The sequence below is a fragment of the Lagenorhynchus albirostris genome, chromosome 20 (assembly GCF_949774975.1).
Source record: "Lagenorhynchus albirostris chromosome 20, mLagAlb1.1, whole genome shotgun sequence".
NCBI lineage: Eukaryota > Metazoa > Chordata > Mammalia > Artiodactyla > Delphinidae > Lagenorhynchus > Lagenorhynchus albirostris.
In genome coordinates, this window is record NC_083114.1 from 2,990,479 (window position 1) to 3,014,765 (window position 24,287).

General features: G+C 38.8%; 1 protein-coding gene across 1 annotated transcript; it reads right to left on the reverse strand.

Moving 5' to 3' along the window:
• Positions 1-1,776: 1,776 nt before the first annotated feature.
• On the reverse strand, positions 1,777-22,616 carry ZNF624 (zinc finger protein 624). The gene is made up of 6 exons (XM_060133505.1): positions 22,535-22,616; positions 17,959-18,047; positions 15,424-15,489; positions 11,805-11,931; positions 10,990-11,085; positions 1,777-5,145 (listed from the first exon to the last, which is right to left on the reverse strand). The coding sequence occupies exons 2-6, from the start codon at positions 18,043-18,045 to the stop codon at positions 2,921-2,923; spliced, it is 2,601 nt and encodes an 866-aa protein (XP_059989488.1). The 5' UTR covers positions 18,046-18,047; positions 22,535-22,616; the 3' UTR covers positions 1,777-2,920.
• Positions 22,617-24,287: the final 1,671 nt, after the last annotated feature.

Here is a 24,287-nt window from a genome sequence, read left to right on the forward strand (position 1 = left end):
AAAGGGGACTCAACATCAGTAGAGAGTAAGGAAATGAAATTAAACCTATAGTGAGATACCACTACACACTGGAACCAGGCTTTGGCACCTTAGCAGTTCATGGAAACTGCTCTAGTAAAGGTGCCCTGTATCATCTCCATCCCCTAACCTGATGGACACCTTTCAGTTCTTATGTCCCTTGAACCTGCTGACCTTACTCCTCTTCTACCTTCTAAGGCAGGGAAGGGAGACGGGGTTTATGTGTGGTGAGGGTTTGAAGGTAGATACGAGCAGCCAAAAAAGTTGACATCAAGTCATGTAGACTGTTTGACAATAGAGTTTCTCAAGGATAGTATTTCAAGGTCAGACCCTTAAACTTTCCAATCAGAAAGTGGTACATTTTGTCCAAAGTAGACACATCTCCTGGTAATAGTTAATAAATTTCACTATTATAATTCAATCAGAAATAGTCATTTCAACCACAACGTCAAATTATTCATTTTAAAATGGGAGACAGCTCACATCAGTCACCCAATATCTCCTTCCCAATATTAAAGACTTATCCTAGCATTGTGGGAGGAGTATTTGATATTCTTTCCTTCAGTCTCCACTGAAGTGTAGCTCTACATGCCTTGTCCTTTTCAGATGTTAGGTCCACGGTCTCTTAGGGCCTTCCAGTACCAGGGTCATAGCCTCTGGGTTCCCATTTTGACTCCAGGACTCTTAGTATTTCCAGAACTTCCAAGCTTTTATACATGGACTTTGGAGTTCTTGGCTGCTTCCCTCTCTATACTCCATCACACAGTGTTCTGCGGGGCTGTACACAGACCTTTACACCATTGTGATCTTTCCTTTGGTGCCATGTTGAAAGTGGAACTTGTCTCTGAAGCTTACAAGTTTTCTGGTCTATAACCTGGACACAATTTCCAGATATTCTCGGATATGTTTTTCATCTACCTGAAATTTCTATTACCTCCTCCAAATGAAACTGAGAGGGTGGGGGGGGGTCCTGAACTGCTGGATAACTTCTTTGGAATCTAGGTGGTACCAAGACCAGTTTCCATGCTCTTAGATCCATGACCACTCCTGCCCTGCCAAGGTATATCCAGCACCTAGGGTAATTCCTGGGCTATCACAGGTGTCTAGTAAATTAGCTTCACAAGAAAAATAGGTTTTTCATGTTTATATAAATATTACATGCTCATTGGAAAGAAAAACTGAGAAATACAGAAAAGCAGAGAGAGGTAAAACAAACAAAAAACACTGGATTCTGCAACAAATCTAAAACAACTGTCATTAACTTTTTGGAGACTGTCCCTTCATTCATGGCTATCAAAAGTTCACACAAATACATAGTTTCATACCATACATACTGCATTTACATTTTTCTATTTTCCTAGTTCCCCCCCCCCACTTATATCACTGCTTCTCCTCTTCTCCCTCCCTTCAAGGTAACCAATATTAACAGCCTGATGTATATTCTTCCATACTTGTTTCCATGCTCATCTAATCACATGCACACATATATGCATACATAAATGCATGTGACCATTACTTTAACAAAAATGAAATCTTGGGCTTCCCTGGTGGCGCAGTGGTTGGGAGTCCGCCTGCCGATGCAGGGGACACGGGTTCGTGCCCCGGTCCGGGAAGATCCCACATGCCGCGGAGCGGCTGGGTCCGTGAGCCATGGCCCCTGAGCCTGCGCGTCCGGAGCCTGTGCTCCGCAACGGGAGAGGCCACGGCAGTGAGAGGCCCGCGTACCGCAAAAAACAAAAAACAAACAAACAAAAAAAAAATGAAATCTTGTATATATACATCTCTGTAATAAAGCAATTACTTATCAAAAAATTGTGGAAATACCTTAAAGTCAACTAGTATAGCTATAACTCATTTTAAAAATTACTCTCATACTTCTCCATGGTATGGCTATATCACAATTTATTCACACATTCCCCTATTAATTGGCATTCACTTTGTCTCCAGTTGGGTTTCTTCTTTGCCTCTACAAACAATACTTTAATAAACATCCTTATTTATACATATGTTTTTGCACTGATGCTATTATTTCTGTGGGGCAGATTCCCCAAAAGTGAGACTGCTGGGTCAAAGTGCTTTTAAAATTTTACTTAAGAATTAAAAAAAATATATACCGCTGGATTGCTGGTGGAAATATAAGTTGATATAACCATTTGGTAAGAGTATATGGTTTGCCAAACTCCACTAGCAAAAGATCTCTTAATTTTTGCCAACTCCATGAAGTGGAAGTAACATATCATTCGTTGTTTCAATTTGCGTTTCCCTGAGTATTGTTTATTTAGGTTCATAATATTTTCATAGGTCAATGCATTTGGAGTTGTTCTTCTATGAAGAGCCATCTAGTCCAGATGGATTAAAACTTCAATGTAAAAAATAAAACTATCAGAATATTAGAAACAAATTTAGGAGACTATATATAACCTGGGGATTGCTAAAAGAGTAAATAAAAAATATAAAAAGGAAAAGATGTAAATATTTTACTATGAAAAATTAAAGACTTAAAAATCTTTCACTACATAAAAAAGTACAAAGACAAATACGAGATTAAGAAAAACATTTGCAACACATATGTCAAATGATTAATATCTCAAATATATTAAGGGCACCTCCAGATTTATAAGAAATATAAACCAATAAGAAAATCAGCAAAAAAATAGGCAATTCATCGAAGATAATTTGTTAAATGAATAAAATATGAAATTTGGATGAAGGCTTTCATTTGCCCTTTTTATTATGAATTTTCTTATAACTTCTAAGATTTAATATGACCAATTGCTTTTCTACATTCTTATATTTATGAAGTGTGTACTTTCTGGCAAATTGCTCCTGAACATTTTCCCACATTCATAAAATATACAGTTTATAAGATTCTTGTCATATCTGGATGATAATTTTCTGTCCTCTATATTAATTGAGCTTCTCTCTGATGTATTCTTTGATGTACAGTAAGGCTTGAGCTACTCCTAAAGGCTTTTCCACACTCACTACATTTATAGGGTTTTTCTCCAGTGTGCATCCTCAGATGTACAGTGAAGTCTGAGTTCGTTCTGAAGGCTTTTCCACATTCTTCACATCTATAGGGCCTCTCCCCAGTATGAATTCTCTGATGTAGAGTTAGCTGTGATAGAGTAATACAACCTTTCCCACATTCCTTACATGTATAGGGCTTTTCTCCAGTATGTGTTCTCCAATGCACTGTAAGGTATGAACCTCTCCTGAAGGCTTTTCCACAGACATCGCATTTATAGGGTTTCTCTCCACTATGGATTTTCTGATGTTCTGTGACATGTACCATCTGGCTAAATGCTTTGCCACAGTCATTACATTTAAATGGTTTCTCCCCGGTATGTGTCCTTTGGTGGGTATTAAAGCCTGAGTTGCTTGTGAAAACCTTCCCACACTCATTACATTTATAGGGTTTTTCTCCAGTATGCCTTCTTTGATGCACAGTAAGCTGTGATGTATTAGTGAAAGCTTTCTCACATTCATTACACTTATATGGTTTTTCTCCAGTATGGGTCCTTTGATGTACAATAAGGTATGACTTAGTTCTGAAAGATTTTCCACAATCAAAGCAGTTGTAGGGTTTCACACCAGTATGAATTTTCTGGTGCTCCTTGAGATTTACCATCTTGGTAAATGCCCTCTCACAGTCAGTACATTTATATGGTTTCTCTCCAGTATGAATCCTCTGATGTACAGTTAAGTGTGATTTTATTCTGAAAGATTCCCCACATTCATTACAGAGATAAGGTTTCTCCTCAGTATGAATTCGCTGATGTATAATTAGAGATGAAGAACGCATGAAGGCCTTTCCACATTCATTACATTTATAAGGTTTCTCTCCTGTATGCATTCTGTGGTGTACAGTAAGGCATGAATAATTGATGAATGCTTTCCCACATTCGTTACATTTATAGGGTTTTTCTCCTGTATGAATCCTCTGATGTTCCGTGAAATTTGCTATACGATTGAATGCTTTCCCACATTCATTACATTCATAGGGTTTTTCCCCAGTATGAGTTCTTATATGTACAATAAGGCTTGAATTACTTCTATAGGCTTTTCCACACTCATTGCATCTAAAGGGTTTCTCTCCAGTATGAATTCTCTGATGAACATTAAAGATTGTGGTATTCTTGAAAGATTTCCCACACTCAATGCATTTATATGGTTTCTCTTCAGTATGGGTCTTCTGATGTACACTAAGATATGACTTATTCCTAAAGGCTTTCCCACAATCATTACATTTGTAGGGTTTTTCTCCATTGTGAGTTTCCTGATGTCTTGCAAGTTTTGATTTATCACCAAAAGCTTTCCCACATTCACTACATTTATAGGGCTTCTCTCCAGTTTGAATTCTCTGGTGTTGATTAAGGCGGGCACACTGGCTGAAAGATTTTCCACAAACATTGCACTGATAAGGTTTCTCCTTAGTATGAATTCTCTGATGCACCATGAGGGATGAAGAAGCAATGAAGGCCTTTCCACATTCATTACATTTATAGGGCTTTTCTCCAGTGTGAATTTTTTTATGTTGACTAAGATATGAAGGCTGGCTGAACATTTTCCCACATTCATTACATTCATAAGGTTTTTCTTTAGTGTGAGTTCTCTGATGTTGAATGAGTAATGACCTATAACGGAAGGCCTTTTCACATGTACTACATTTATAGGGTTTTTCTTTATTATTGTTTTTTTTCTCTAAAGTGAGTTCTGAAGCAGGGCTTATGACTTTGTTGCCTTCTGTATCCTTGCACATTTTCTTCCCCAGATGGGTATCTGTAATCAAATCTAAATTCTCTGTAAAATTTTCCTCATGTGTTTGGTATTTGCTGTGGGGCTCTTCTGTGATAACTCCTGGTTCTGGAAAAAGAACAGATCCAAATCTAAAGCCTTTTTGAAGAGTGGGAATTTTCTTGTGTTTAACTATTCTTTGACTCAAATGACTTTCTTGACTATCTTGCAATCTCAATATCCTGTCACTCCATTTCCATAATCCTCCCATTTTGGTGTCCCATAGACCATTCTCTATGAGTTTCTCTACTATGGTCTCCTGTGATAAACATTCTTCAGAAATATTCTCTGTTGGTATAGCATTCTTGGTTGTAGGTTTAGTCTCCAACTCTGGGAGGAAAAAAGAGAGAAATCAAATGACTCCTATTTCCTAGATTGAGGACATCACACTAAACAGGAAAACAGAAGGGAAGCTTGAATTGATAATGAATATATGTTTTTAACTGCTTGCAAATTGCCTTCTTTTCTAGGAAGGAGGAGATTGCGTTAAGGAAGGCTGATTGAGCAAAGAACCAAAGCAGTAAATTCAAGGAGTTTTTATCCTATTAAAAAAAATTCATTTGTGGTAACCCTTCTACAATCCCAAGTTTCTCAAATATTTCCTCCTTTTCTCATTCGTTTTAGAGTCAAATTCTTTAGAGAGCATTCTTCCTAAATTGTAACTACTTCCTTGCTTTCCACTTACTCCACAAACCAGACATTCACCCTAAATAATACTTTCTACTTGTTCTCATTATTTGTTCACTATTTTTTAAAAATTTATTTTATTTAATTTATTTTTGGCTGCATTGGGTCTTTGCTGCTGTGCACGGGTTTTCTCTAGTTGCGGCAAGTGGGAGCTACTCTTCGTTGCAGTTTGCAGGCTTCTCACTGTGGTGGCTTCTCTTGTTGTGGAGCATGGGCTCTGGGTGCATGGGTTTCAGTAGTTGTGGCATGTGGGCTCAACAGTTGTGGCTCACGGACTCTAGAGCGCAGGCTCAGTAGTTGTGGTGCACAGGCTTAGTTGTTCTGTGGCATATGGGATCTTCCAGGACCAAGGCTTGAACCCGTGTCCCCTGCTTTGGCAGGCAGATTCTTAACCACTGTGCCACCAGGGAAGCCCTGTTCAGTAGCTTTTTTGTGAAGGCTTTCTCAAATTTCCCTGTCAGAATAGCTTTTTCAAGGCTTTATATGTACGTTTTTTTTCTTTTGATTTAGTAAATTATTTTTTATTTAACAAAATTTATTTATATTGAAGTATAGTTGATTTACAATGTTGTTAATTACTGCTGTACAGCAAAGTGATTCAGTTATACATTTACATATGTATATATATACACACACACATTCCTTTTAAAAAATATCCTTTTCTATATGTAACTTTTTATAGAACATTTGTGGAAGAAGACGCTTTGAGTTTTCAGAAAGGTTGAACAAGTTAGTCAAAATTAATACAGTTGTGAATATTACAAATAGTGATAATTACTATTATCAAGGGTAGTTTTGCAACCTTTTTATGGGACTTTAGAACATTTCTGACAGTTTCGAAATTTTCTTAAAACAATTATACTGGGGGTGGTGGTCTAAAAATTTGTTTGTATATGTGAACTTAATATTTTACTTTTTAAAACACTTTTAAACTTCTTAAAGTTTCTAATTTATTTCCAGGTAATCATATCTAAATGTTTTTTAAAAAATTGAACCAAAATCTTCTGTGGTTAGTAAAATGGCTTTATGACTTTAAAACTCAAGGTAAGTAGAACTTTCAATGGATTCACAGGGCTAGACAAAGATTTGAATTCAGGGTCACCAAAAAAGAAAACTCTAGAACCCAAGGACTAAAACCCAGCTCATTTAAATGTCCAATTCAATTAAGGTGACAGGAATTTTTTTTAGGCAAAAAGAAAAATGGAGAGAATTTAACACCAGCAGATCTGAATAAAGGAGAATATTAAAGGGCATTCTTTAAGTAGAAGAAAAATAATCCTAGGTAAAAGTTCAGAAATGAAGAAAAGAATGAAGAGAAAGAGAACGGAAACATCAGTAAATCTGAATGAATATTGACTGCATACAAATTAATAATGAGATTTGACATATATAGAATTAAAATACATAACTTCAATAATGTATAATTGAGGTTAAACTGAATAAGCTGTTCAAGATTCTTGTACTGTTTGGGAAAATCTGTAACCACTAAACAAATAACTTAAAAATTTATAATTACCAACTGATTACAAGGAGAATAGAAAAATAAAAGATGATAAATCAAAAGGAAGGCATGAATGGGAAGAAAATGAATATAGAAAAGGCAAGATACTCTCACAGTTAGAGGGTAGATTTAAACATTATATAATTGTATTATGTACAAAATGGATTAAAAACTCCAGAAGAAACAGATTGTCGGATTAGTTAAAATAAAAATTAACAAAATGCAATTATAAGAGAAATAAAATACAAAGATACATAAAAGATGACAGTAAGCAGATAAAAAAAGATATATCACATATACAATAAAAAGAATGATGCTATAGTAATATTAGTATCAGGCAAAATAGACTTTAAGGCAAAAACAATTAACAAAGATAAAGAAGACACTTCATAATGATAAAATATCCAATTTACCAGAAAGATATAACAATTCTAACTTTGTTTTTACCTAAGAACACAGCTTCAAAATACATAAAGCAAAAATTAAAAAACTAAGACACAGACAGATCTGTACTCACAGTGGGAGACTTAAAAAAATATTTCTCAGTAACTGATAGAATAAGCTGACAATCAGCAAGAAGATAGACTTCAGCAACATAATTAACAAACCTGACATATCTAGAACAGCACTCAGTACCTATATACCACACATTTTTCCAAGTGCACACAGAATATTTACAAAAATTGGCCAGGTGGCAAAGCAAATTTCAAGAAACCTGCAAAGAGTGAAATCATACAGAGAATGTTTTCTGACCACAGTAGAACTTAAAACAAGGTTATTAGAAAATCCCCATATGGTACAAAATTAAGGAAAATACCTCCAAATAACCTGAGGGCCGAAGACATCACAATGGAAATGAGCAAATACTTTGAACTCAATAATTATGAAGGTGTTACATAAAAAAAGTATGGCAGGGCTTCCCTGGTGGCGCAGTGGTTGAGAGTCTGCCTGCCGATGCAGGGGACACGGGTTCGTGCCCCGGTCCAGGAAGATCCCACATGCTGTGGAGCGGCTAGGCCTGTGAGCCAGGGCCGCTGAGCCTGCATGTCCGGAGCCTGTGCTCCGCAATGGGAGAGGCCACAACTGTGAGAGGCCTGCATACCGCAAAAAAAAAAAAAAGAAAAAAGTATGGCAGTCTTGATAACCTTAAATACATTAGCAAAAAAGAACGGCTAAAATCAATAAGTATCCAACTCAAGAAGTTAGAAAAGATCAGCAAATTAAACCCTAAGAAGGTAAAAATAATGAAAGAGAAGAAAGTAATGAAACAGAAATCAAAGACACAGTAGCAAGGATTAAAAATTATTTTTTAAAAGCCAAATAAGATTGATAAATCCTAGCAAGACTGATTAAGATAAGAGAAGACAAAAAATTTATTATCAGGAATGAAAAAGGAGACATCCCTTCAGATCCATATAGTCATTTAAAAGATAAACAGAGGATAGTATGCCCCTAAATTTAAATTTTATATTAAGTAGATCAATTCCTAGACAAACACAACTTATTAAACTGAAACAAAAAGAAATAGGAAATATGAATAGTCCTACAACTACAAAAGTAATAGAAGCTGTAATTAAACACCTTCCTCAATAAAAGCTTTAGGCCAACATGGTTTCCCCAGTGAATTCCATGAAATTTCTAACTTCCTCTCTCTCACAACTCTTTTCTTTTTTCTTTTTCTTTTTTAAATATTTATTTATTTATTTGGTTGCACTGGGTCTTAGTTGCGGCATGCATGTGGGCTCTAGTTCCCTGACCAGGGATCGAACCCGGGCCCCCTGCATTGGGAACGTAGTGTCTTATCCACTGTGCCACCAGGGAAGTCCCTCACAACTCTTTCTTGTCCTCACTGTAAGCTGATGGCCTTGCTTTGTATTTTACTGAGAATAAAGAAGCTATCACCATAGGATGTCTCAATCTTCTCACCACCAGTTGACCTATATCTGCTCCCATCTTCTCCATCCTGCCTAGTGTTACTGCAGAAGAGGTGGCCTCCCTGCCTATCAAGGGTAAATCTCTCCTTTTCCATTCGTGATTTTATCCCTTTTCACTTTCTCAGACACTTTAGTTCTCCAGTGACCCTACCTTTGTCTTTCAACATCAATTTTTCCCTCTCCACTGGAACATCATTCCTACCAGCACTTAAGCATGTCAGAAAAGCTTCCATCTCAAAAATAAAAGTTTTCTTTTATTTCTTCTTTCTTCCAGCCACTGCCCCATTTCTCCTTCCCTCTTCATATGGAGGGGGGCTTTCTCTAGAGAGCCATCGAAACTATCTCCAATGTCTACCTTTCACTCACTCTCTAAAAATACATATATAATATCTGAGATATAAAAATAATATATGTAACACATGTGCAAGTTATGGATGGCATCACAAAATAAATATGCAAATGATCTAGAATCCATTATTCCTTTCCATCTCCACCATCACTCTAATCAAAGTTACTGTAGTCTCTTGCCTAGACTATTTTTTTAATTAAAGAATGTTTTTTGGCTGTGTTGGGTTTTTGTTGTGGCACGGGCTTTCTCTAGTTGCAGCGAGTGGGGGCCACTCTTCATTGTGGTGTGCGGGCTTCTCATTGTGGTGGCTTCTCTTGTTGCGGAGCACAGGCTCTAGGCGAGCAGGCTTCAGTAGTTGTGGCACATGGCTCAGTAGTTGTGGCTCACAGGCTTAGTTGCTCCGCGGCATGTGGGATCTTCCTGGACCAGGGCTTGAACCCGTGTCCCCTGTATTGGCAGGTGGACTCTTAACCACTGTGCCTCCAGGGACATCCCTGTCTAGGCTATTTTAACTACCCCTTTACTATTTCCGGCTTTATGCCCTTAAGTTCAATTTCCACGAACAGGGTTATTTCCCAAAGATCCTTGATTAAAACCTTTCAGTGCTTTCACACTCACTTTGATTAAAATCCACTCTCCTTACCATGGTCCACAGAGTCCTGAATAGGCAGTCTCCTGTCTGACTATCTTATTCTGTACCAGTCTCCCTCTCCTTATGCTTCAGTCAGGCAGCTTCCTCAGATTTCTAGAACTCAGTACATTACGTTCTGCTGCCTGGAATGCTCTTCTTCTCCTCTTGCCTTGGCTGGCTTCTTCCGACTCTTCAAGTGTCACCTCCTCAGAAGCCTTCCCCGACCACACTATCTGAAGGAGGCACCCTCATCCCCATCCAAGTTACTCTTTCGTATCCTCATGGCTAAGTTATTATGACCATTATTTAGCGTGCTTTTGTTTATTTACTTGTCAATTATCTATTTCTCAAAATTTAATCTTCATGAGAGAAGGGACCTGGTCCATCTTACTGCTGTAGACATAGTACTTAACTCAGTTCACAGTATACAGATAAGTATTAAATATTAATTGTTTAATATTAATAGATATTGGTTAAATAGATAAATACTATATTTTGATTCTCAACTGATTTACTGTTTGTATTCTCAATTAGTTAAGATTCTGGAGGACAGTAGGAGGGTTCCTCTGAAGTTTCAGCAGGCATGCAAGTGAAGAAAGTTAAATAATTAGTCAATGGGTTTAGCTTAAAAGAAATCAGTGGTGATCCTTAAGAAAGCACTTTCAGGAAAGTTAATGAAGGAAGAGATATCAAATAATGGTTAAACAAATGAGAAAAGTGTAAGGTTAAATGGAAAAGACAGACTGAAAGGGATATTTTATGCATGTTTGAAGGAAGGAACAATTATGAAAATCATGTTCCCAAGAAAGTAAAGTAGGATGTGATGGGAACTAGAAGTAGAGGGCAGAGATGGCAGGAGAGGGAAAAGGAGAGGTTAACAGAGGGAGAGAGGGAGGGAAGGCAGGAGGGAGGGAGGAAGGGAGGTGTAGGGAGAGAGGAAGAGAGGGGGAGAATCCTTTCCTTTCAGATAGCTTTGAGCAAAGATAACTCCCAAAATATTTCAGATGTTCTGCTCCATCCATGACCTACTGACTTCAAAGAAATCCCATCCTCCTGGTTCTTATTAACTCACCTGAATAGCGGGTTTTTGAAGTTTCTCTCACTACCACCCATGGTCCTTTTCCATCCTCCAAATGAGATATCATGTCTGGTTTGGAAACTGCAAGCCCTGTTCAGAGAAAAATGAATAGGATTTGATTGTGCCTGTGAGCAAGAACTAGGGCCAAATTCAGTCTCAGCTCCTGATCTTCTGTGCAGAGTGGTTACTACAAGAAGTTTTAGGGGTGCACTGTCCAATGCAGCTGACAATAGCCACCTACAGATATTTAATTCTGAATTTAAGTTAGTTAAAATTGTATAAAATTTAAAATTCAGTTCTTCAGTTGGACTAGCCAGATTTCAAATTCTCAACAGCCACAGTGTAGAGCTTGCTACACTGGAAAGCACAAATACAAAACATTCCCATCACAGGAGAACACTCTACTGTACAGCAGTGTTGTAGAGAATTACAAAGGTACCTCAAAGAAGCTCAACATGATCCCAGATTTGGGGATAACCTCAGTTTAGAAAGAAAATAGACATATTTGTTCCTTTCTTTCTAGAGACACTGATAAGTCTTATGGAAGTGACTACAAAAAACAGTCTTAAATAGGAGGGACTGTCAATAATCTCCAAGATTCCAAAGAAATATGTATTTCTTACTCTACAATGGGCGAACCACTGAGTTAAGAGCAAGAGACAGCATAATTCCCAACAATATGCCCCTAAGATTATGAGATTTTAACGCTTAAATTCTAACCCAAAATTCAGTTAAGTACTTTAGAGGGTCTGTATCTTCAGTAAACCTGGCCCAGTGGGCAGATACATAAACCTGGGGGTTACCCTTACCCAAGGAGACAAGATTCCTATAATTCTCTAGCATCACATCCTTGTGCAGTTTCCTCTGTGTAGGGTCCATCAACCTCCACTCTTCCAATGTGAAGTCTATAGCCACATCTTTAAATGTCACTGATTCCTAAAATAAATACAGAGATCACTCAGGGACTGTACAGTTAGACCTATTAGGCAGATTAATACATACAAAACTGGGGAAGAAAACTAGAAAACTAGTAGTTTCCAGCCAAATCATCTTTCCTCCCTCAAAATCCTGCCTTATGTATAATATCAACTCTTTTTCAGTTCTATTCTATAAAATATGCTTTAATAAAAGACACAGTTTATCATTCAGATTGTAGATATAGAATATTATAAGCTATCTATCTGAGAAAGAAAAATAAGAAATTGTGGGACTTTGGGGAGCTTCTCTGGTCAGGATATAAAATATATGTATATATGCTTGTAAAAAAAATCAAAGGATGAGCCATAAAATTGTTTTAATGGTTGGTTATCTATTGGAGGAAGGGGGAAACAGAGTGAAGAGGACTGGAATAGAAGCTAGATTCCCTTGAATATTTATTGTTTTTTAGATTTGAATTTTGAACCATGTAAATATATTATTATAAAAGAAAAACTAAATAAAAAAGCAATTTCTAAATATTAAAAGTAAAATGAAACCAGCTGGTAGCATACACATTCATCAGAGAGGAACTATTTTGAGTATCTTTAAAACATAGTAATTTTTCTGTATATCTCTTGTGAGATATATCCTGAGGAGAAAAAGAACTAAAAACTAAAAAACTAAACAACACATTTTCAGTAACTAATCATTATTGTTGGTGGCAGTGATGGAAATGTTATTTTGTAACTGTTGCGTGTGTAGTGTTGCATAAAGCAAATCAGTATCGATATCATTGAGAACTAATAAATTTGACATGGGAGAAAGAAGATATAAATGTAATATCAACGAGATTATGTACAATGAGATTATGTACAATCCAATATTGCATGGGAAATATCGGTATAAACTCATGAAGTATTTTAAGGAAAACAGGCCACATACTTCCTATCTCCGGCCACTCAATAGGTTTAGAAACAATAACCAAAAAGGTACCATTATGCAGTCTAGACCATGGCCCCTACAGATTACTTTCTGCTACAAGAAACCAGGGCTTGGGACTTTCTGTCAAAATAAAAAGCAAGGGGGCGTCCCTGGTGGTGCAGTGGTTAAGAGTCTGCCTGCCGATGCAGGGGACACGGGTTTGTGCCCCGGTCCGGGAAGATCCCACATGCCATGGAGCGGCTGGGCCAGTGAGCCATGGCCGCTGAGCCTGCGTGTCCGGAGCCTGTGCTCCGCAATGGGAGAGGCCACAGCAGTGAGAGGCCCACATACCGCAAAAAATAAAAAAAATTAAAAAAAAGCAAGAAAACTATCAAAGACTAGTACTAGGATCATGTCTGAGACTTGTGAGACAACTTCAAGAGGCTCTCACTGGCCAAAGATGGGACAATTTGAACATCCGTAAGAACAGTGACTGTAGTGGGCTTCAAAAATATCTAATACATTTAAAATTATGATTTCACTATAAAACTCTAAGGATACTCATTGATCATCTTCGGAGAATGCCTGGAAACTGGTAAATAAAGAGAAAGAATTAACCCTTTACCCTTCTTTTCCTATGCAAAATACATATAGTTTGCACAGTAATAAAATGTAATCAGATGGTCTATGAAGGGAGGTTTCTCTTTATGGAAGTACTCCAGCTAATATGTGAACATGGAACGAAAAAATTAGAATATCATCATTTTGATACCTCTAATAAAGGATTATCAGTGGCTGCTAACACACCAAAGAGGCTTCAACTAGGTATTATGTAGCTTCTGGTAGTAGATACCAGAAATATGAAATACCAATGCCAAAAAATTTTAAAAAATCAAAATCTGAATCTGATCAAGCCTCTAGATTTAACTAACAATATAAAGGAAATACAGGAGACAGAAGTGCATGTTAAAAAAAACCCATGGGGATGCAATAAATAAAATCCATATTGTGACAAATTCTAAATCAATGCTGTCCAACAAATATAATGCAAGTCACAAATGGAATTTTAAATTTTCTAGTAGTCACATTAAAAATAAAAAGAAACAGGTGAAATTAGTTTTAATAATATATTTTAGTTAGTCTAATATGTACAAAATATAATTTCAACATGCAATCAATGCAAAAATTATTAATGAGATAATTTACATTATTTTTTGTATTAAGTCTTTGAAATACGATGTGTATTTTAAGTTAACAGTACATCTCAACTTGAACTAGTCACATTTCAGGTACTCAACAGCCACATGTGGCTAGTGGCTCCTGTATTGGACATCACAGCTCTAAAATACAAATGACTTGGTTTCTTCAATAAATGATTACAAAGGGAAAAAAAGAGGGGGGGGAACCTCTAGATTAAAAGTGACCTAAGAGACAATATCAGCTAATATGACTCAACTGGGGAAACAAATACCAAATTAATATGTGATAATATTAAGGCTTACTGTTCATTTTTAGCTGTAATTATGGTATTATACTTAAAACTAAAAAAATCTGTTATAGATATATAATGAAATATTTATAGATGAGATTATATAATGTCTTGGATTTGCTTCAATAAAACCAGTGAGGGAGGGTAGTATTACAGATGAAATATGATTGCCATGGGTGTTAAGTGTTGAAGGTTCAATGGGATTCATCAAACTACTCTCTCTACTTTTGTGTAAGTATGGTTCATATTATTTGTCAGGTACTGATACGAAGGCTTTTAATGTAATGATTGAATCCTCACAATAAGGAAGCTGCTATGTACAGATAAGGAAAGTGAGGCATCGAGAGGTTAGGTGCCTTGCCTAAGTTCACAGAAGACACAAAGTCTCGATTCAAATCCAGGCAGTTTGGTTCCAAAATTCAAACTCATAAGCACTATACTCTATGATCTGGTAAATTAAGAACCCTACTTAGCTGACTAATCAGGCAAAGGTCTCAAGTTAGACTGTATTTGGCTAAGGTATGCTCTGTATCGGAAGAAACAGATTTCCTCTGGAGTGTTTTTCTGCCATACAGATACGTATGCTTATCAAATGGTTTAAATCTTTTTATTTATTAGGACCTCAAAGTTTGTGAAGCATGTTTTATATAATTCTACTAACAATAAAACATGGCTAATGTGAGAGATAATGACAGTTCATAAACTGTTAATATTGTTAATCACTTCACACATAACTCAAATTATAATGAACTTACTGCGTTTGTTTTCTTTTCCCATCTGGAGCTAAGCCCCAGGAAAAATCTAAGAAGGCCCTCAGCTCTCACCTCTGGCTACCTTGAGGCTCTGCAAGCAAGAATTGAAGTATGTGATACAGGATACTTTATCATTAGGAATTATAATGTGACCATCTGTCAAATTAGGGCTGCTACCACTGAGAGAAATAAAATCTGTCAAAATGACGCTACCAGCCCTGGGGTTACCACACCTAACGAGCCAGATGGTTCTTATGGTGAACTTGCAATGTGCTGGAACATTAAGAATTAGTGCAGTAAAAGAGATGCCGTCTCTTCATTCCCCTTAGATACAATGCCAAGTATTACCTTTACCAATTCTTGTTCTTCTGCCTGAAGGTGAAGATCTTCATTTGGCTGGGGAACTTCAGGACTCTAAGGGGATACAGGATAAGATCACTCAGTGACAGGCTGCCTATTACCTACAACAGAGTCTCAGCAAGCACCACCAGTCCACTGTGGATGCAGTGTATATGAGATCACCTCTTTTACTGTATTATTCAGGGATGAAATTAAGGTCCCATAGCAACATCCAAACATAATCTTCTTTCACCTCATTTGAGACAATGACACACACAAGACTGAGAAAGATACAACTGCATAATTTTTAAAGGGGACTTTTAACAAATAACCTATCAAAACAAAAATAAACTTATAATAAGGGGTCTTAGATGCTACATAATTCTTTTTCCTATGAGGATGAAATCTGTTTCTCAGAAATAATCTATCTTGCTCAAGAATAACATTCAAAACCTACTAACACCATCTGTTTTCTACAACTGAAAGATCATGTCTGGGGGTTGGGGGGGCCTGTCTCAGTACTCTTTCAGAGAATATTTCAGGGACCTCTCACAACATTGCTTTCTTCCAAATATTAGACACTATATGCCTATAAAGACCTGATTTCATAAATGAAATGAAATTTTACTATACCTTCTAGTAGTACTTACTGATTTTAGATTTTTAAAAGTTATGGGTAACAGAACTATTAAATTTCATTGAGAAAAATGTTATCTTAGTTCTTCCCTTTCAAGTTCTTACCTTAAAAAGTACAAATATTCAGGGGACTTCCCTGGTGGTGCAGTGGTTGAGAGTCCGCCTGCTGATGCAGGGGACACGGGTTCATGCCCCGGTCCGGGAAGATCCCACATGCTGCGGAGCGGCTAGACCCGTGAGCCATGGCTGCTGAGCCTGCGCGTCCGGAGCCTGTGCTCCGCAATGGGAGAGGCCACAACAGTGAGAGGCCCGCATACCGCAAAAAAAAAAAAAAAAAGAATCCACCTGCCAATGCAGGGAACACAGGTTCGAGCCCTGGTCCGGGAAGATCCCACATGCCGCGGAGCAACTAAGCCGGTGCGCCACAACTACTGAGCCTTCACTCTAGAGCCTGCAAGCCACAACCACTGAAGCCCACGGGCTTAGAGCCGGTGCTCCGCAACAAGAGAAGCCACTGCAATGAGAAGCCCGCGCACCACAACGAAGAGTAGCCCCCACTCGCTGCAACTACAGAAAGCTCGTGCACAGCAACGAAGACCCGACGCAGCCAAAAATAAATATGTTAATTTTTTAAAAAAGTACAAATATTCAGCTTCCAAAAAATTAAGGATGATGTGAACCTCAACGTCTGATAATTAGAGATGTGTTTGATCTGGCCTATACTAGACAAATACTTTAGATCTACTGATAAAGTGAAACATTTTGGCTTTCATTTATCTTTTCAAGGGTATGTCTTAAGAACTATTTACATGTTTTATATTCTTGCTACAAAAAATAAAAGATCACTACTACAAGTTATTATGGATAATTTCTGTAACAAATTATATTTCTTGGTACTACCTTTCTTCTGAATCTCCTATTTCAAAAAGTCACTTCTAAAACACAGCTTTAATCACATTAATACCCACCTCAAACACATCCACACACACATACATATATACACTTAAATGTCTTCAGGGAAACATGAAAAGATTCACCTTAATTATCTAAATTCCAGTCCTATCTTTCACAAATTTCCATCTTGAATCACTGGCTCACTCACTGTTCTCTGCCTCAGAGCCTTGCCTTCTCACCTGAAGTACCCTCACAAATAATTTACAACAATTTAAATCCCACTTGTAATTGGGTACCAGCTTAAATCTAACCATCCTCATGAGCTTTCCATAACCGATTCAGCCCATACTAATATCCCATTTCTTTCCTTACAAAAGCACTCATCAGCTTTATCATACTGCTCAGTAACTATCATTCACCTAAATAAATTATGTAACTATTTCTTTTGTATGCCTTACCTCAGTGAGACTGTAAGCACCCTACAGCCAAGCACTGTGTCTTAAACATCTTCTTTCTCTCCATGTCATCTATTAAGCTTGATCACTTCTTAATGGGTAGAAAAGAGGAGAACACTAAGAGTGGACACAAGGGGAATGGTCCCTATGAATTAAGGGTGTGTGTATGTATGCACATGTATTGTTTTGTTCAAAATTTCCTAAACAAAATTTTCCAATTGGAAAATATTCCATTCTACTACCCCATAAATAACTGAAATTTCCTGGGAACAATACAAAGTTAATGTCATAAGTAAATTTTCCAGACTGCCTATCATATCTAAAGATAGCACAGATTTTTTCTGCAAGATTACGTGTCTTGATACTTGTTTCAATATGCATAGTGAATCTTCCTATAGATTACAAGCTTTACTATGATGAACCAAATTTTCATGGATCAAACAACTTGACTCAGTTACCAAAGGGAGTGTGGGTGAGGTCAAGTCACACGACTTCAGGAAAAGCAGTCGTGCTCTCAAAGCAGGACAACAGGTCAGAAGCAGGGGAAACCCGAACTTACCAGAGGTCCAACTGAAAAAACCACAGCAGCCATAATCTCTTCCTCTGGGCTCCCCTCTCTGGAAAGAGTGGAGTCCTGCAAAGACATATCTAAGAAAGAGAAATAAGCCATGAAAACCAATCCTGCCTTGGAAATCTCAGACTTACCAAGTTGAAACGTTGACATTGCAAATAAGTATGACCTTGCTAAAGAACACAAGATTAACCTGCGCGATCGGCGAGGAAATATGATTCTTACCAGTGTAGTGCTTGAGATTTTAATACCACGAAATGTAGTTACAGTTGGCAGATCAGACATTTTACAAGGAACTTTGAAACTACTTTCTCACTTGACCGTCACTTCACCCAATGGAAACTAATTCCTGTTCCACCGGTGAGGAAGCTGAGGCTTAGGAAAACTAGACTACTGATATTTTACCCAAGCTGTGCAGGGTCCCAGATCAGTCTAGTTCCAGGCCACGCCTGCCCCACTACTTCAACTTGCTGGGAAAAACAATTCCATCTTCCCTTGCCACAATCACCGCCTCCTCTAACAGTGGAATAATCCAGTAATCTCTTTCTTCCCGTCCTTCCTTGGAAGAGTGAACTCACTAAAACTTCCACAGGCCTCTGCTCCATGTAAAGAGAACACCACAACTCCAAACTTAAAAGATATTAGAAGTCTTGTACATGCCTCTCTCAATCTCATATTCAAATAGCTCTTTATCTATCCTTTCTATATCAGGCAAACCCAAATAGAAAGGAAGTAGGGATAACAATAATGATATAAGAGAAAGTGGAATCCAATGCACAAAGCACTGAGCAGTAGTTCTTTTATACTGAAAATAGTTATATGCCTAATAAAGGCTTTACACTGTGGAGAAACAGGGTGGCAGAGATCTTGTTCAGATACCCCAGACATTGATTCTGCCTTCTGTCTTTGGTTAAAGATATGGCCTTGCTGATGCTGAGTTTGGTTTGAAAACAAGAGCCTGAGGTTAGTAAACATTCTCTTAACAAGTGCATGGTTGCAGAATGATGCTGCAAGGCATATAAAAGGGCAGTGGCACAGTGAGAAATGAGCTTTCCAAATCTTGTGAAATTCTACTCTTTAATAAGAGCTTCTTAGACAGTTTGACATTCTCACTACCCAGTAGAGCTTTTGGGGCCCAAAGGAATCTAGGCCGAATTATGCTGAATCTGTCCCTGCCTTATATGTACAATTTGCCTCCATTAAGAATCCACATCCGGCCCAGTGGGAAAAGAAGAAAAAAAGAATCCACATCCAAGAGCTTTGTGTTCAAAAGTATAAAGACCAGCGGCATCAACACCACCAGAGAGCTTGTGACACATGCAAGACCTCAGGCCCAACTCCAGAAACTACCGAATCAGAATCAGCCTTTTGTTAAGATCTTTAGGTGATTCATATGCACACATTGAAGTTTAAGACACACTGATCTAAAATAGATCATTCCAATAAATTGGACAACCTAGAAGAAATGGATAAATTCCTAGAAACAGACAACCTACCAAGCCTGAATCATGAAGAAATAGAAAACCTAACAGACTGATTACTAGTAAGGAGACTGAATCAGTAATCAAAACTCTCCCAATGAACAAAAGTCCAGGACCATATGGCTTCACTGGTGAATTCTACCAAATGTTTAAAAAATACCAATCCTGCTCAAACTCTTCCAAAAAATAGAAGAGAACACTTCCAAACTCATTTTATGAAGCCAGCATTACCCTGATACCAAAACCAAGCAAGGGTACTACAAGAAAAGAAAATTATAGGCCAATATCCTTGATGAACACTGACACAAAAATCCTCAAAAAATATAAGCAAACTGAATTCAACAATGCATTAAAAGGATCATGTACCATGATCAAGTGGGATCTATTTCAGGGATGCAAGGATGGTTCAACATCTGCAAATCAACAAATGTGACACACCACATTAACACCATGCAGGATAAGAATAATATGATCCTCTCAACAGGGGTAGAAAAAGCATTTGACAAAATTCAACATCATTTATGATAAAAACTCTCAACAAAGTGGGTACAGAGGATATGTACCTCAACATAATATATGTTATGGGAAGCCCACATATTATTGGAAGTTCTAGACAGAGCAATTAGGCAAGAAAAAGAAATAAAATACAACCAAATCAGAAAGGAAGAATTAAAATTGTCACTATTTGCAGATGACATGATTTTATATATAGGACCCCCTAACAGATCCTGCCAAAAACTGTAGGAATTAGTGAACAAACGCAGTAAAGTTGGAGGATATAAAATCAATATACAAAATCTGCTGTGCTTCTATACACTAATAATGAACTATCACAGAGAGAAATTAAGAAATCAATCTCATTTACAAATGCTTAAAAAAAGAATAAAATACCTAGGAATAAATTTAACCACGGAAGTGATTGGCTGGTATACATTGAAAACTTAAAGACATTAAGTGGAAAGATATTCCATGCTCATAGATTCGAAGAACTAATGTTGTTAAAATGTCCATACTGCCCAAAGCAATCTACAAATTTGATCCAGTATGATCAAAATTTGCAAGGCATTTTTCACAGAAGTAGAACAAGTAATTCTAAAATTTGTATAGAACCACAAAAGACCCCAAATTGTCAAAGTCATCCTGAGAAATAAGAACGAGGCTGGAGGCATCATGCTTCCTGATTTCGAACTACATTACAAAGCTAGAGTAATCAAAACAGTATGGTATTGGAAAAAGAAGACACAGATCAATAGAACAGAATAGAGTACAGAAATAAACCCACACATAAATTTACAATTAATTTACAACAAAGGAGCCAAGAATATACAATGGGGAAAGAACTGTCTCTTCAATAAATGGTGTTGGGGAAACTGGACAGTGACCTGCAAAAGAATGAAACTGGACCCCTAACTTACACCATACACGAAGATTAACTCCAAATGGATTAAGTAATTGAATATAAGGTCTGAAACCATAAAACTCCTAGAAGAAAACATAGGCAGTAAACTCCCTGACATCCATCTTGGCGATGACTTCTCAGGCGCCAGAAGCAAAAATAAACAAGTGGGACTACATCAAACTAAAGCTTCTGCACAGCAAAGGGAAGTCCAGAAAATGAAAAGGCAACCTATGGAACAGGAGAAAATATTTGCAACTCATATATCTGATAAGGGGTTAATACCCAAAACATAAAAAGAACTCATACAACTCAACAGCAAAAAATCAAACAATCTGATGTAAAAAATGGGCAGGGATGAATAGATATTTTTCCAAAGAGAACATACAGATGGCTAACAGGTACATGAACAGGTGCTCAACATCACTAATCATCAGGGAAATGAAAATCAAAACCACAATGAGATATCACCTCACACCTGTCAGTATGGCTATTATCAAAAAGACAAGACATAACAACTGTTGGCAAAAACATGGAGCAAAGGGGACACTTTGCACCACTGGTGGGAATGTAAACTGGTGCAGTCATTATGGAAAACAATATGGAGATTACTCCAAAAATTAAAAATATAACCACCATATTTTCCAGCAATTTCACTTCTGGGCATTTATCCGAAGGAATAGAAAACACTAACTCACAAGGTATCTGCACCCCCTGTTACTGCAGCATCATTTACAACAGCCAAGACGTGGAAGCCACCTAAGTGTCCACTGATGCACGAATGCATAAACAAAAAGCGGCACGTGCCCACAGTGGAATATTAGCCACAAAAAAGGAGGAAATCCTGCCGTTTGTGACAACATGGGTGGACCTTGAGGGCATTATGCTAGGTGAAGCAAGTCACAGAAATAACGTGCAATCTCACTTACATGTGGAACCTAAAAACAAAACACCCGAGACTCATAGAGACAGACTGGTGGTTGGGAGGAGGTGGGAAAATGGGTGAAGGTGGTCAAAAGGTACAAACTTCCAGGTATAAAATAAGCCAGTCCTGGGACTATAATGCACAGCACGGTGACTAGAGTTAACAATACTGTGTTGCGGGAATTCCCTGGCGGTCCAGTGGTTCGGACTGGGAGCTTTCACTGACCTGGCCGGGGCTGGATTCCCTGGTCGGGGAGCTGAGGTCCTGCAAGCCGCGCGGTTCAGCCCAAAAAACTAAAAAAAACCCCAAACTCCCCAAACTGTGTTGCATATTTGGAAGCTGAGCCGGCAGGAAAGGCTGCCTCCATTTCCCGAAGGCAGGAGGGGGGCACCGGTCAGAGCGCCGCTATCGAACCCCAGTCCCTCCGCTCGGGTGCAGAGCCCAGGATGGAACTTCTCCCTCCTGCAGCTCGCCTGCTTCCCGCACCGCCCTTCTCCTCCCTCAGTGCAGGCGCGGCCCCGGGAAGAGGGGACGGTCCAGTGGCGCGCCCACACTGCCCGGCCCCCCGACGCAGCGCTGCCAGGCCGCAGCCTTCTGAGGGATGTCGGCCCCAGGCCCCTCTGGGGTGGGCGGGTCAGCTCGGGGACTGGGGCTCCGCCGGGAGCGGCCCCGCCCCGGACGCCGCCGGGAGGCGAGCGCCGAGGGCCGAGCGCCGAGGGAGGGGCGGCGGGGCCCCGGCCGGTCGCCCGGGTCGATGAGTACCTGGCGGCCGCCTGAGGACAGGGCGCTCGCAGAGCAGTGCGGGAACTCTTCCAGCAATGGCGTCGGCGGCCGGGCGGCCGCGGACGGCAGTGCGCCTGCGCAGCCGGCGGGGACCACGGCGCCCAGAATCCTCCGCGCCGCTACTCTGCTCTTTCGTCGCCTCTGTGCCTGGGTCTTTGAATTGGCATCGTTGACAGTTCGTGGGCCTAAAAAGTTCTTTCAGGTTGAGAGGCCACGACTGTGTGTCAAGCACTAGCACTAGCGACACAGAAGAATGACACAGCCCTTGCCTCGCAACACTTCCGTGTGACTAAAGAAAGAAAGCCATTGAGAGAACAGAGAATCTCCTGCAACAAATTAAAGCCCCAGACGCTGGGGTGCGGGGGAGTTGCGTGTCCAGGCTTCTGCCTCTCATTCAACTTCTTGACAGAAAGATCGTAATGCCTTCATTGTAATTTCTGGGTTTTTGAGCTTCTTTCCTTGGCTCATACTAATAAAAAAAAATAATAAATTAAATGTTAGCATTATTATTATTTTTAATGCATGTTTTCCCTTGCCTCAATTCCATGGTTTTAATGACTAAAGGCCATCTTCTCCACATTGGGTCACACAGAATCCTCAAGGCTTCTAGAGCAGCTTCCCTTAATGCTGAGACAATTTCCTCTCTAATCCTTCCTTCCTTCCCTCCCTCCCTCCCTCCCTCCTTCCTTCCTTCCTCCCTTCCTTCCTTCCTCTTGCCGCACCGCTTGCGGGATCTTAGTTCCCCGACCAGGGATCGAAACCACGGCAGTAAAAGCACCGAGTGCTAACTGGACAGCCAGGGAATTTCCTCTAATCCTTATTCTGTGTGCCTTGGATTCTCTGCTGCTTTGATTGTGTGTGAGCCCCTCCAGATGGAGATCTGCAGGGAGATAAAAAGCTCAGTGAAACTGAACACAGTGCAACACTGGGCTCTTGAGACTTCAGAGCCAATGGGTACCTTTGGAGAAAGTATGACCTAATCCTGTGACCCTTGAACTATCACAGGAGATATGCAAGCTGGAAATCCAACTCCTGGAGGTAACAAATACGGTATATGAAATGAAAAATATACGGGATAGGACTAAGAGCAGATTAGACACTGCAAGGGAAAAGATTAGTGAATGCAAAGACATAGAAATAGAAACTGCCGAAAATGAAACACAGGGAGAAAAAAGATGGAGAATGAACCAAGCAGCAGCGAGCTATGGAACAAGATGATGTAGTCTAGTAGTCTAAGTGTAATTAGAATCCCAGAAGGAGAAGAGAGGGTGAGGGAGTAGAAAAATATTTGAAGAAATAATGGCTAAATATTTTCAAAATTTGATGAAAATTACAAACCCATAGATCCAAGAAGCTCAGTGAAATTCAAAGAAAAGACATGAAGAAAACCACACAAAGGCACATCATATTCAAATTGCTACATACCAGTAACAAAGGAAAACCTTAAAAAACAGCTGGAGGATATATCACTTATTTGGAGAATCTAAACTATGACATAAATGAACATATTTATGAAACAGAAACAGACTCACGACATAGAAAACAAACTTCTGGTTACCAAAGAGGAAAGGGGGTGGGGGACAGATAAATTAGGAGTTTGGGATTAGCAGATACAAACTATTGTATATAAAATAAATAAACAACAAGGACCTACCATATAGAACAGGGAACTATATTCAGTATCCTGTAATAAACCATAGTGGAAAAGAATATGAAAAAGACTGTGTATATA

Coding starts and splice junctions, on each gene's coding strand:
- ZNF624 (XM_060133505.1), bottom strand. CDS start 18,045: ATGTCTTTGCAGGACTCCACTCTTTCCAGAGAGGGGAGCCCAGAGGAA. Junction 11,086..11,804: donor TAGGAATCTTGTCTCCTTGG/GTAAGGGTAACC, acceptor TTCTCTGAACAG/GGCTTGCAGTTTCCAAACCA. Junction 5,146..10,989: donor TTCAAAAACCCGCTATTCAG/GTGAGTTAATAA, acceptor TTTTCCTCCCAG/AGTTGGAGACTAAACCTACA.